The sequence below is a fragment of the Bubalus kerabau genome, chromosome 3 (assembly GCF_029407905.1).
Source record: "Bubalus kerabau isolate K-KA32 ecotype Philippines breed swamp buffalo chromosome 3, PCC_UOA_SB_1v2, whole genome shotgun sequence".
NCBI classification, from domain to species: domain Eukaryota; kingdom Metazoa; phylum Chordata; class Mammalia; order Artiodactyla; family Bovidae; genus Bubalus; species Bubalus kerabau.
This window is the reverse complement of record NC_073626.1, coordinates 169,981,107-169,993,780: the sequence shown is the minus strand read 5'-3', so window position 1 is coordinate 169,993,780 and position 12,674 is coordinate 169,981,107. Positions and strand designations below refer to the sequence as shown.

The 12,674-nt window shown below is 41.1% G+C and overlaps 1 protein-coding gene across 1 annotated transcript; it reads right to left on the bottom strand.

Moving 5' to 3' along the window:
* Positions 1-12,356: 12,356 nt before the first annotated feature.
* On the bottom strand, positions 12,357-12,674 carry LOC129647335 (small cysteine and glycine repeat-containing protein 7-like). The gene has a single exon (XM_055574471.1). It carries the CDS (start codon positions 12,672-12,674, stop codon positions 12,357-12,359), a length of 318 nt encoding a protein of 105 aa, XP_055430446.1.

Sequence of the window (12,674 nt, the reverse complement as noted above, 5' to 3'; positions counted from 1 at the left end):
GTTCCACTTTATTTCACAGAGGACTTGAGATGGCTTTCAAAAAACACACAGAAGATCAAGAGTTGAAAAGGTAATTGCAAAGGGAAAAATACAGGTGTGTAAATCAAAGCTACAAGGAGAGATTAATACTGAGAAATATACATTATTCAGTGCTACTCACCACTAGAGACGATAAAAAGTTGACTTGAGGCTTCCTTCCATCAAAGTCAGGCAGTGAGAGTTATGAAACCCATTTAACATTGCATCCTTAATGTTTAAAGTATGTACTTTTGCAAAGTTTTTAGAAGTTTATTCAGAAGATGACTTTTGCACGCAGGGGCACTAGTCTGTAGCCCTGTCTCAATAAACCAGACTAACTGATTCCATCATGGTCCCCAAGGACAATCATAAAGTTGCTCTCTTTCTCATTTTTAAAGATCTTTTTTGAAATAATGTTATAGTGTGTATATGTATCCATATCAATGTATAGTAATATTGAGGAAGGTCTTGATGCTGTTTAAATGTATGTAAATTGTATAATGCTACATCTTGTTTCATTTACTCATTGTTTCTGAGATCAATATCCTTGTTGACTCAGTTGACCACAGGTGGTACCCAACTTATGATGGTTTGATTTATAATTTTCTGACTTTAGGATGGTGTGAAAGCAATATGCATACAGTAGAAATTGTATTTTAATTTTGAACTATGCTCTTTTCCTTCAATGCACTTGTGTGATATCCAGCCCTAGCTCCCAGTCAGCCATACACACAACCGTTCTGTTTTTCCATGTTCAGTACAGTAGTCAATCAACTACATGGGATTAGTTCAGTTCAATTCAGTTGCTCAGTCATGTCTGACTCTGCAACCCCAGGGACTGCAGCACGCCAGGCCTCCCTGTCCATCACCAACTCCCAGAGTTTACTCAAACTCATGTCCACTGAGTTGGTGATGCCATCCAACCATCTCATCCTCTGTCGTCCCCTTCTCTTCCCACCTTCAATCTTTCCCAGCATCAGGGTCTTTTCCAATGAGTCAGTTCTTTGCATCAGGTGGCCAAAGTATTGGAGTTTCAGCTTCAGCATCAGTCCTTCCAATGAATATTCAGGATTGATTTCCTTTAGGATGGACTGGTCGGATCTCCTTGCAGTCCAAGGGACTCGCAAGAGTCTTCTCCAACACCACAGTTCAAAAGCATTACATGGGATAGTCAACACTTTATTATACAAACAGGCTTTGTGTTTGCCCAGCTGTAGGCTAATTAAGAGTTATGAGCATGTTTAAGGTAAGCTAAGTAAGCTATGATGTTCAGTAAGTTAGAGGCATTAAATGTATTCCAATTATTGATATCTTCAACTTATGATAGATTTGTCAGGATATAATTTAATATATAATCTATATTTATAACTGTTATATCATAATCTATAGTATGAAAATATTGTTGTTGTTCCAGCACTCAGTTGAGTGTGACTCTTTGTGACCCCATGAACTGAGCATGCCAGGCTTCCCTGTCCTTCACTATCTCCCCGAGTTTGCTTAGACTCATGTCCATTGAGTCGGTGATGCCATCCAACCATCTCATCCTCTGTCTCATCCCTTCTCCTGCCCTCAATCTTTCCCAGAATCAGGGTCTTTTCCAATGAATCAGTTCTTTGCATCAGGTGGCCAAAGTATTGGAGTTTCTGCTTCAGTATCAGTCTTTCCAATGAATACTCAGGGTTGATTTCCTTTAGGATGGACTGGTTGGGTCTCCTTGCAGTCCAAGGGACTCTCAAGAGTCTTCTCCAACACCACAGTTTGAAAGCACTGAGACTTCTTTACATCTGATTCTCACATCTATACATGACTACTGGAATTTATTTATTAAGGAATTTTTCATTTAAATTGTGCCATTGCACATAATGCTGCAATAAATACCTCTGTACATATTTTCTTGTATAACTTAGGAGTTATTTTGAAACATGAACTTAAAAATTTAATTGCTGATTTGGACTGTATGCACAAGTGAAAAAATACTGCCAAGTTGCTTTCCAAAATGGGGTGTTATCAGTTTATACTTCCAACAGTGTATGATAGCTACTGTTTCCTTGAATCTTTACTAACTGGAATATCTCCTTTCTCTCCCACCCACATGTACACTCCCTAATCTGAGAGGTTATGGCATATCATTATAGTTTTAACTTGAATTTCCTTAACATTGGAAATTATTTTATTTTCTTTTTATGTAAATGCTCCATTTGTATAGTTTATTTGCTTTTTTCTGTTGGGTTCTAGGCACTTTAAAAAATATATTTGGTTGGGTTTTATATTTACCTTTAAAAATCTTTTCAAGTTTTGTTTTGGAATTACATTAAACTGATATATTTATTTGAAAGAAAACAGAAATCCTGACAAAACTATCCTCTTTCCATCTGTGATCCTTGCATATGCCTTCATTAGTTCAGATTTTCCTTTATGCCCTTTAAATATTTTGTTATTTTTTTCTCAAAGATTGTATTCCACATTTTCTCTAAATTTATTCCTAGATGCTTATAGCTTTTGTTAGAACAGTAAAACATGTCCTTACCCGGGGCTTCTCAGGTGGTAAAGAATCCACCTGCCAGTGCAGGAGATGCAAGAGACACGAGTAAGTTCAATCCCTGGGTTGAGAAGATCCCCTATAGTAGGAAATGTCAGCCCATTCCAGTATTTTTGCATAAAAATTCCATGGACAGAGGGCTACGATCCGTGGGGTCACAAGAAGTCAGACATGACTGAGCAACTGAGCATGCCTGCATGTCCTACCCTTATTATATTTTTGTTAGTTGTTGTTAGTGTATAAAACATTACTGATTTTTTATGTCACTTTCCAGGAACATTTCCATCTTATTCAGGGATTGGAGTTTCACTGTGATTGCTAGAGACACAATTATATCACCTACAAATAATGATGATTTGATTTTTCCATTTTGATACTTATCTCTCTCACATTATTTTTTCCTGCATTAGTAGAATTGACTATGTGTGTGTTAGTCACTCAGTTGGGTCTCTTTGCAACCCCATGGGCTGTAGCCCACCAGGCTCCTTTGTCCATGGAATTCTCCAGGCAAGAATTCTGGAGTGGGTTGCCATTTCCTTTTCCAGGGGATCTTCCCAGCCCAGGGACTGAACCCGGGTCTCCTGCATTGCACACAGATGCTTTACCATCTGAGCTACTAGAGGAGCATAGCATTGACTAAGACCTTCATTATTGCGAAACAGAAATGGTCACAGCACACACACATGCACACCACACACAGAACAAGGAAAGTGACATCATATTTTTAAATAGCAACACTGGTACCAAAAATACAATAAAGTAATGTTTTAAATTTTTGAAATAAAAACTCTTTGAATCCATAATTTTATGCCTAGTTAAATTTTCCATTTAACATAATATTGCAATTCATCACTATAACATTTTTAGTGATACTCAAACTGTCTTATAATTGGCCAGTGGGAACATCTCTAAGTTGGTTTCTAAGTTGTCTCAACAGCTTTTTATGAAGTAAATGGTATTTAGGGACCACAGTCTACACCCTAGGAGTAGTCATTGCTAGTAGGCTAAGCAGTGCTTTCTAGATCTCAGTAGACAGGGTAGGAAAATTTAAATACATCGTTGCTGCTGCTGCTGCTAAGTCACTTCAGTCGTGTCCAACTCTGTGCGACCCCATAGATGGCAGCCCACCAGGCTCCCCCATCCCTGGGATTCTCCAGGCAAGAACACTGGAGTGGGTTGCCATTTCCTTCTCCAATGCATGAAAGGGAAAAGTGAAAGTGAAGTCGCTCAGTCAAGTCCGACTCTTAGCAACCCCATGGACTGCAGCCTACCAAGCTCCTCTGTCCATGGGATTTTGCAGGCAAGAGTACTGGAGTGGGGTGCCATTGCCTTCTCCAAATACATCATTAGTTCATATAAATAGTTCTCATTCAAAATCAAGACTACAGAGGCTTTACCAACTTAGCTCACATCCGTATCCTCTTCCTTCTATACCAAAATCTGGTTTACCAGTTAACAGCAACATAAGTGCTCAACAGTCTCAGTCTAACAATAGCAAACAACCACCAAAAATCGGGTCACCAAAGACCAGTTTTGTCTGCTTTTTTTTTAGTTCTTTCGTCCACTTTTGTGGTTCATTTGTCCTTAGTGTATATTTCACTAGAGACGTACAAGTCAAATTATTGTGCTTTTAAGTTGCTTGAAATTATTCCTTTTTGGTTATACTGCCTACTCAGTTCACATTGAAGCACCTCTGTTTCATTTTATTTTCAATTTTTGTAGATTTTCAAATGTGAATTGTGTTGAATAATTATGTAAAATATTCACATGCTTCCAAAGTCAAATGTACAAAACAAGGTACACTTAGAAAAGTGCGACTTCTGTTCCCTCTTGCCTTCTACTGGTAATCAAGTTTTTCACTTTTTCATTTACTTTTGACTTTTTGAAAAGGTTAAACAAATACATACATTTTCAAAACCCTCTTAGATAAACTTAACAAATTCTTTAAAATACTTAATTCCTTTCTTATGAATCTGTGTTATAAAATAAAAAAAAAGAATGAGAACTACCTTTATTATTTTTTGAGACAAATGTCATATGGATTCCAAATTAAAGATCTTGCCAGAAAAGGAATGTGTAGAAACAATTCACTTATAAAATTCGCTAATTCACTATGCTGAAGGAGAAAATTTAGAAGACTACTTTAACTTATACAGAAAAATTCTTATAAAATTTGAAACCTGTTTTTGGTCTTTGAGAATATAAAGAATATCAGTTACTACCTGGAAATTTCCAGGTAACTTACAAAAAATATTATATTTAATGAAGAGACTTTGGCTATATTCTAGTTACTATTAGAAACAAGACCGGGATACTTAGAAATATTAATAGAACCAACTGATAAATCATTAGATCTAGTAAGAGAGCTCAGAAAAGTGCCAGATGTAGAACCAAATGGAAGAAACCAATAGCAGGTCTTTATGTGCCACTCAAATGCAGGATACTTAACCCTGTGTTAATTTCCTAAGATTTCTGTAACAAAGTTCCACAAATTGGGTGAGTGAAAACAACAGAAATGTATTTTTTCACACTTCCAGAGGTCAGAGAAAGACCTGGGTTCGATCCCTGGATTGGGAAGATCCACTGGAGAAGGGAAAGGCCACCCACTCCAGTATTCTGGCCGGGAGAATTCCATGGACTGTATAGTCCATGGGGTCGCAAAGAGTCGAATATGACTGAGCAACTTTCACACTATACACTATTCACACTATGCTTCATAAAGAGTATTTAATAAATGAACTATTTGTTTTAGAAAATTCTCAAAGCACCAGAAAACCGCTCCACCCACCACCTTTAAAAACAAAATCAAGGTTCAAGAGAGAGGGGACATATGTATACTTATGCCTACTGTATGGCAGTTCAGTTCAGTTCAGTTCAGTCGCTCAATCGGACTCTGCAACCCCACAGACTGTGCACACCAGGCCTCCCTGTCCATCACCAACTCCCAGAGCTTACTCAAACTAATGTCCATTGAGTCGGTAATGCCATCCAACCAGCTCATCCTCTGTCGTCCCCTTCTCTTGCCTTCAATCTTTCCCAGCATCAGGGTCTTTTCAAATGAGTCAGTTCTTCACATCAGGTGGCCAAAGTATTGGAGTTTCAGCTTCAGCATCAGTCCTTCCAGTAAATATTCAGGACTGATTTTCTTGGCTGGAAGCTGCCCTTGTTATCACATGGTGTTCTCCCATGGCTGTTTTCTTATAAAGACCTCAGTCCTACTCAATTAGGGGTTAACCCTACTCTGGTATGACCTCACCTCAACTAATTACGTCTGCAATGACCCTGTTTCTAAGTCAGGTCACATTCTGAGGTCCTGGAGGTTAGGATTTCAACATGTAAATTTTTGATGAGGGAGGGCACCATTGAAATCTGCAGCAGAATATAGCAAGTGCCTAAAGAGCAGGCCAAGCAAAAGGCTATGGACAAGAGACAAGAGTGATGCCTTGAATCCCAGCACATCATGAAAGGCAGAGACAGCACTAGGAATTGACCTTATAGATTTGGGGATGGCAGAAAGCATGTTCCAGGTGGAAAAACAACCACTGAATTCTTGACATCAGAAATGGTGGAAGAAAGTGTATGAGTTAATGCAAATATAGACTGATAGAGGAGAACTGAAAAAATTCAGTTCAGAAAAAAGACTTGGGAGGATCTTGAAGACATTGGTACTTGAGCAATTAGGAAATCAGACTCTCAGTATAAGCAGCTTTTGGCGGGAAAAGCCTTTTGCAGAAAAGAGCTCTCTGCGGGAGGTACCCTTTTTGTCTCGTCACTAACCTTAAACCAGGCACCCCCATGCTCTACTCATCGCTGCCCCAGCAAACCTTTCTATCTTCTGATCACACAACACCTTGCTTGGAAAAATTCAAACAATATAGAAGTTTATGGGCTTCCCAGGTGGCACAGTGGTAAAGAGTTTGCCTGCCAATGCAGGAGATGCAGGAGACAAGGGTTCAACCCCTGAGTTGGTAAGATCCTCTGTTGTAGAAAACAGCAACTCATTCCAGTATTCTTGCCTGGGATATCCCATGGTCAGAGTAGCCTGGCTATAGTCCATGGGGTGGGTCACAAAGAGTTGGACACAACTGAGCAACTGAGTGCACACACACACAGACACACATATATGCATACATGTGTGTATATATATATATATATATGAAAGTGAAAGTCCCTCAGTCGTGTCCAACTCTGCAACCCCATGGACTGTAGTCCATAGAATTCTCCAGGCCAGAATACTGGAGTGGGTAGCCTTTCCCTTCTCCAAGGGATCTTCCCAACACAGGGATCAAACCCAGGTCTCTCGCACTAAAGGCAGATTCTTTGCCAGCACCAGGGAAGCCCAAGAATACTGGAGTGGGTAGCCTATATATATTTATATGTAGATAAATATAGCTTTGATCCCTGGGTTGGGAAGATCCCCTGGAGGAGGAAATGGTAACCCACTCCAGTATTCTTGCCTGGAGAATCCCCAGGGACAGAGGAGCCTAGTGGGCTACAGTCTATGGGGTCGCAGAGTCAGACATGACTAAGTGACTAAGCACAGCGCAGCACACATTATATGGGCTTCCCCAGTGGCTCAGACTGTAAAGAATCTGCCAGCAATGCAGGAGACCTGAGGACATATATTATATAAATATACAATATACATATGAATATATATATTGTATATATATATAATATACATAACATCCACCCATTCTAACAGTATTTATTTGCAAACTATGGTACATGCCAAGCTCTGTGATCTATACAAACTATATTTGGGGTCTGCAATCTGAATCTGATATTCCTTCTAGAAATGAAGGCAAAAGCTCACCATTAGATAAGTAGACCAAAACAACGCTTGTTTTTTTTTTAAACCTAGCTATTTGGCTAGACCTAGTTTAGCCAATATAGCAAATTAAGTATACCTGCTTCTTCTCAGAATACTCACACCACAGGAATAAAGTAAATACACTATAAATAGGATCAAAATTATGAGAGAATTTAATTTGTAATTTATTGGACTGCTCTTTTATTAATAGGTTGCTATCAACTCCGTTTACCTCTCTGTCTTACAGAGTGAAACCAACAACCTTAAAGGAAATTGTCAGTCTCTCGCCTAGTTGTTTCCTGTATTTAATATAAATTTTAAAATGGGCTCCCTTGTACAGTATTCCAGACCACTCAGAAAGAAGAATAGAGGCCATACTATGCTGTTCTACCACTCTGGCAGTCGTCAGCTGTGGCGACAGAACACCATAGACTGGGTGGCTCACACAGCAGATTTATTTTCTCACAGTTCTAGAGGCAGAAAGTCTGAGAGCAGGGTGCCAGTCTGGTCGGGTTCTGGTGGGAGCTTTCTTCCAGTTTGTAGAAAGCCATCTTCTCACTGTGTCTTCATGTGGCAGACAAACGGCTCTGGTGTCTCTTCCTCTTCTTGTAAGAGCACTAATCCCAGCCTGAGACCCACACCTCCAGGACCTCCTCTAAATGTAATTAACTCCCAAAGACCCCATCTCCAAATATGGGGGTTGGGACTTCAGCATGTGAGTTTAGCTTTCTGTGATTGTGGTCTTGAGGCTGTGGGTTTATAGTTCTTGCTTCTTCTGTCTGCCCTCTGATGGATAAGGATAAGAGGTTTATGCAAGCTTACTGATGGGAGGGGCTAGCTATGGGGACAACTGGGTCTTGCTTTGGTGGGCAGGACCATACTCAGGAAATCTTTAATCCAATTGTCTGCTGATGGGTGGGGCTGTGCTCCCTCAGTTAGTTTTTTGGCCTGAGGTGACCCAGTCTTTCAAATCAGGAAAGGAGTACATCAAGGCTGCAAATTGTCACCCTGCTTATTTAACTTATATGCAGAACACATCACGAGAAACTCTGGGCTGGATGAAGCACAAACTGGAATCAAGATTGTTGGGAGAAATATCAATAACCTTAGATATGCAGATGACACCCCTCTTACGGCAGAAAGCAAAGAAGAACTAAAGAGCCTCTTGATGAAAGTGAAAGAGTAGAGTAAAAAGTTGGCTTAAAACTCAACATTCAGAAAACTAAGATCATGGTATCTGGTCCCATCACTTCATGGGAAATAGATGGTGAAACAATGGAAACAGTGAGAGATTTTATTTTGAGGGGCTCCAAAATCACTGCAGATGGTGATTGCAGCCATGAAATTAAAAGACACTTGCTCCTGGAAGAAAAGTTATGATCAACCTAGACAGCATATTAAAAAGCAGAGACATTACTTTGCCAACAAAGGTCCATCTAGTCAAAGCTAAGGTGTTTCCAGTAGTCATGTATGGATGTGAGAGTTGGACTATAAAGAAAGCTGAGCTCCAAAGAATCGATGCTTTTGAACTGTGGTGTTGGAGAAGACTCTTGAGAGTCCTTTGGACAGCAAGGAGATCCAGCCAGTCCATCCTAAATGAAATCAGTCCCAAATATTCATTGGAAGGACTGATGCTGAAGCTGAAACTCCAATACTTTGGCCACCTGATGCAAAGAACTGACTCATTGGAAAAGACCCTGATGCTGGGAAAGATTGAAGGTGAGAGAAGGGGATGACAGAGAATGAGATAGTTGGAGGGCATCACCGACTCAATGGACATGAGTTTGAGTAAACTCTGGGAGTTGATGATGGACAGGGAGGCCTGGTGTGCTGCAGTCCATGGAGTTGCAAAGAGTTGGACAGGACTGAATCACTGAGCTGAACTGAACTGAACTGACCCAGTCTTGGAGTCTGTGACTCTGTGATAGGGTTACTGGCATCTCCAAAAGGCCTTATACCAACACGCCCCTCAGGACTACTGCTGCCAGTGCTCCTGTCCCTGCAGCAGGCCACTGCCGACCACAGCTCTGCAGGAGACCCTGAAACACTCACAGGCAGGTCTAGCTCAGCCTCCTGTGTGGTCACTGGTCCTTTTCCCTGGGTCCTGATCACACAAGGCTTTGTTTGTGTCCCTCAAGAGTCTCTGTTTCCCTTGGAGACAGATAAAACTGGAAAATGGAAATCATCTTCATTATAATCCCAATGAAATGCAATGCCAAAGAATCTTCAAACTACCATACAATTGTGCTCATTCCACATGCTAGTGAGGTAATGCTCAAAATCCTTCAAGATAGGCTTCAACAGTACACAAACCGAAAAATTTCAGATGTACAAACTGAGTTTAGAAAAGGCAGAGGAACCAGAGATCAAATTGCCAACATCCGTTGCTGCTGCTGCTGCTAAGTCACTTCAGTCATGTCCAACTCTGTGTGACCCCATAGACAGCAGCCCACCAGGCTCCTCTGTCCCTAGGATTCTCCAGGCAAGAACACTGAAATGGGTTGCCATTTCCTTCTCCAATGCATGAAAGTGAAAAGTGAAAGTCACAGAAAAAAAAAACATGAGAATTCCAGAAAAACATCTACTTCTGCTTCATTGACTACACTAAAGCTTTTGACTGTATGGATTACAACATACTGTGGAAAATTCTTCAAAAGATGGAAATACCAGACTACCTTACCTGTCTGCTGAGAAACCTGTATGCAGGGCAAGAAGCAACAGTTAGAGCCTTACATGGAACAACTGATTGTTTCAAAATTGGGAAGGGAGTCTGCAAGGGAGTCTGTATATTTTCACCTTGTTTATTTAACTTCTATACAGAGTACATCATGAAAAATGCCAGGCTGGATGAATCACAGGCTGGAATCAAGATTTCCAGGAGAAATATCTACAACCACAGATACGCAGATGATACCACCCTAATGGCAGGAAGCAAAGAGGAACTAAAGAGCCTCTTGATGAAGGTAAAAGAGGAGAGTGAAAAGGCTAACTTGAAACTCAGCATTCAAAAAACTAAGACTATGGCTTCTGGTCCCATCACTTCATGGCAAATAGATGGGGAAAAAGTGGAAACAGTAACAGATTTTATTTTCTTGAGCTCCAAAATCACTGCAGATGGTGACTGCAGCCATGAAATTAAAAGACACCTGCTCCTTAGAAGAAAAGCTGTGACAAACCTAGATAACATATTAAAAAGCAGAGATATCATTTTACTGACAAAGGTCCATCTAGTCAAAGCTATGGTTTTTCCAGTAGTCATGTGTGGATGTGAGAATGGACCATAAAGAAGGTTGAGCACCAAAGAATTGATGCTTTCCAATTGTGGTGTTAGAGAAGATTCTCGAGTGTCCCATGGACAGCATGGAGATCCAACCAGTCAATTCTAAGGGAAACCAACTCTGAATATTCACTGGAATGACTGATGCTGAAGCTCCAATACTTTGACCAACTGATGCGAAGAGCTGACTCATTGGAAAAGATACTTATGCTGGGAAAGATTGAGGGCAGGAGGAAAAGAGGGTGAAAGAGAATCAGTAGGTTGGATGGCATCACCGACTTAATGGACATGAGTCTGAGCAAACTCCAGGAGACAGAGAAGAACAGGGAAGCCCAATGTGCTGCAGTCCCCGGGGTCACAAAGAGTCGGGCACCACTGAGAAACTGAACAACAGCAACAACATGAGCTTAGAGGATACAATTCAGTCCACAGCGATCACTGTGGTCCCACCTTGCCTATTCTGTAATCACGACATCATAGACATTTGCTGGGTTTTGTATTTGCCCACAAATACGCGACTCTGCCACTGTTTCAGTTCTTATTGCTTGTCCCAGGAACACTGATGTAACTTCAGTTCTCCCCATAAACCATTAACTGTGCAGGTGGCTGCACCAAGTTCCTTCTTGAAAACCTTCACTGGCCAACGGCATTGCTGCACGTCAGAGCTCCACCAGCTGCAGCTGTGTGCTTTAAGCAAGTCATTTAACTTCTCTGTGCAGAGGGCATTGTAATAGTGCTTCTTTCAAAACAGGTGCATTGTTAGAAAAGTGCCTGGATTTTAAGGGCAATGTGTGTGCTGGTCATTGCCATCATTGTAAATGATAGATTTAGTGTCTTTTCAGTGCTTATTTCTAACTATTTATATTTATATGCTCGTACTTAGGTCAAACACATGGCTTGCTAGTTTCCATATGTGCTTTGAACTTTTCCATCCATCACTTGTTTGCCCTCCTTCTAGAATGTTTGCTTCCAACTATCTTCACTTGTCACAATCTTACTAATTCTGCAAAACAGCTCAAAATGTCATCTCTTTCTTGAAGTCACTCTACTTGTTGCACCCGTTTCTCACCCAACAATGAGGAGTCCCTCCTGCCATGACACATGATGTCATGGTCTCCTGTATGTTTATTGTTATTCTGTCTTGTGTACATGGTTATTTGTGTATGGCTGGATTGTAGAGTAAATAAGATTGTAAACCACACCAGGGCATAATTATTCGTGTATCCTTGACAGCCCCAAGCCATGGGAAACTATAATTAATACCAGTTTAATAAGAATATCTTTAAGGATAAAATAAGAGCAAAGATTCAGAATTTATTTTTGTATTTTATTAAGACATTTTTAGGACATAATCTATAAAAAAAAAACTCTATGGCCACAGGAAGGACAGATATTTATGGTAAAAACAAGAAGACAAGGCAAAGACAGAAAAGAATTTCACAAAAAAAGTGAGAATCATTACCTCATTTTGCTGAGCTTAGTAAGCAAAATGCCCTCCAGCATTTTTCTTGGATAACTTTGAATAAAATATCCATGTGTGACTATATTAAAAAATGGAAAAAGATACTTAAAGTCAGAGCATGAGAACCAGAGGGAAGTACCATAAAGCCCAGATGCCAAAGAGAGAGCACAGTACAGATGGATGGATGGAGAGCAGTCTCAGCAGTGGGAACAAGGAGATGCCCAGCAGCACCTTCAGACCAGCTCACCTAGTGGCAGCATTGCTTCTGGCAGCTGCACTTCTTCTGGCAGCAGCTCTTCTGCTGGCAACAGCCCTTCCCACCGCCGCAGCCACACGAGTTGCAGCTGCAGGTGCGGCAGTGGCAGCAGACCACAGGGACGCTGCAGCAGCCCCCACAGCAGCCATAGCAGCAGGGGCAGCAGCTGGTGCAGCAGCCCACCCGGTAGCATCTGCAGCTGGTGCAGCTGCCGCAGCCACCGCCGCAGCCACCACCGCAGCCACCACCGCAGCCACCGCCACAGCCACCGCCGCAGCCACCACAACTTCCACAACCACAGCAGCCCAT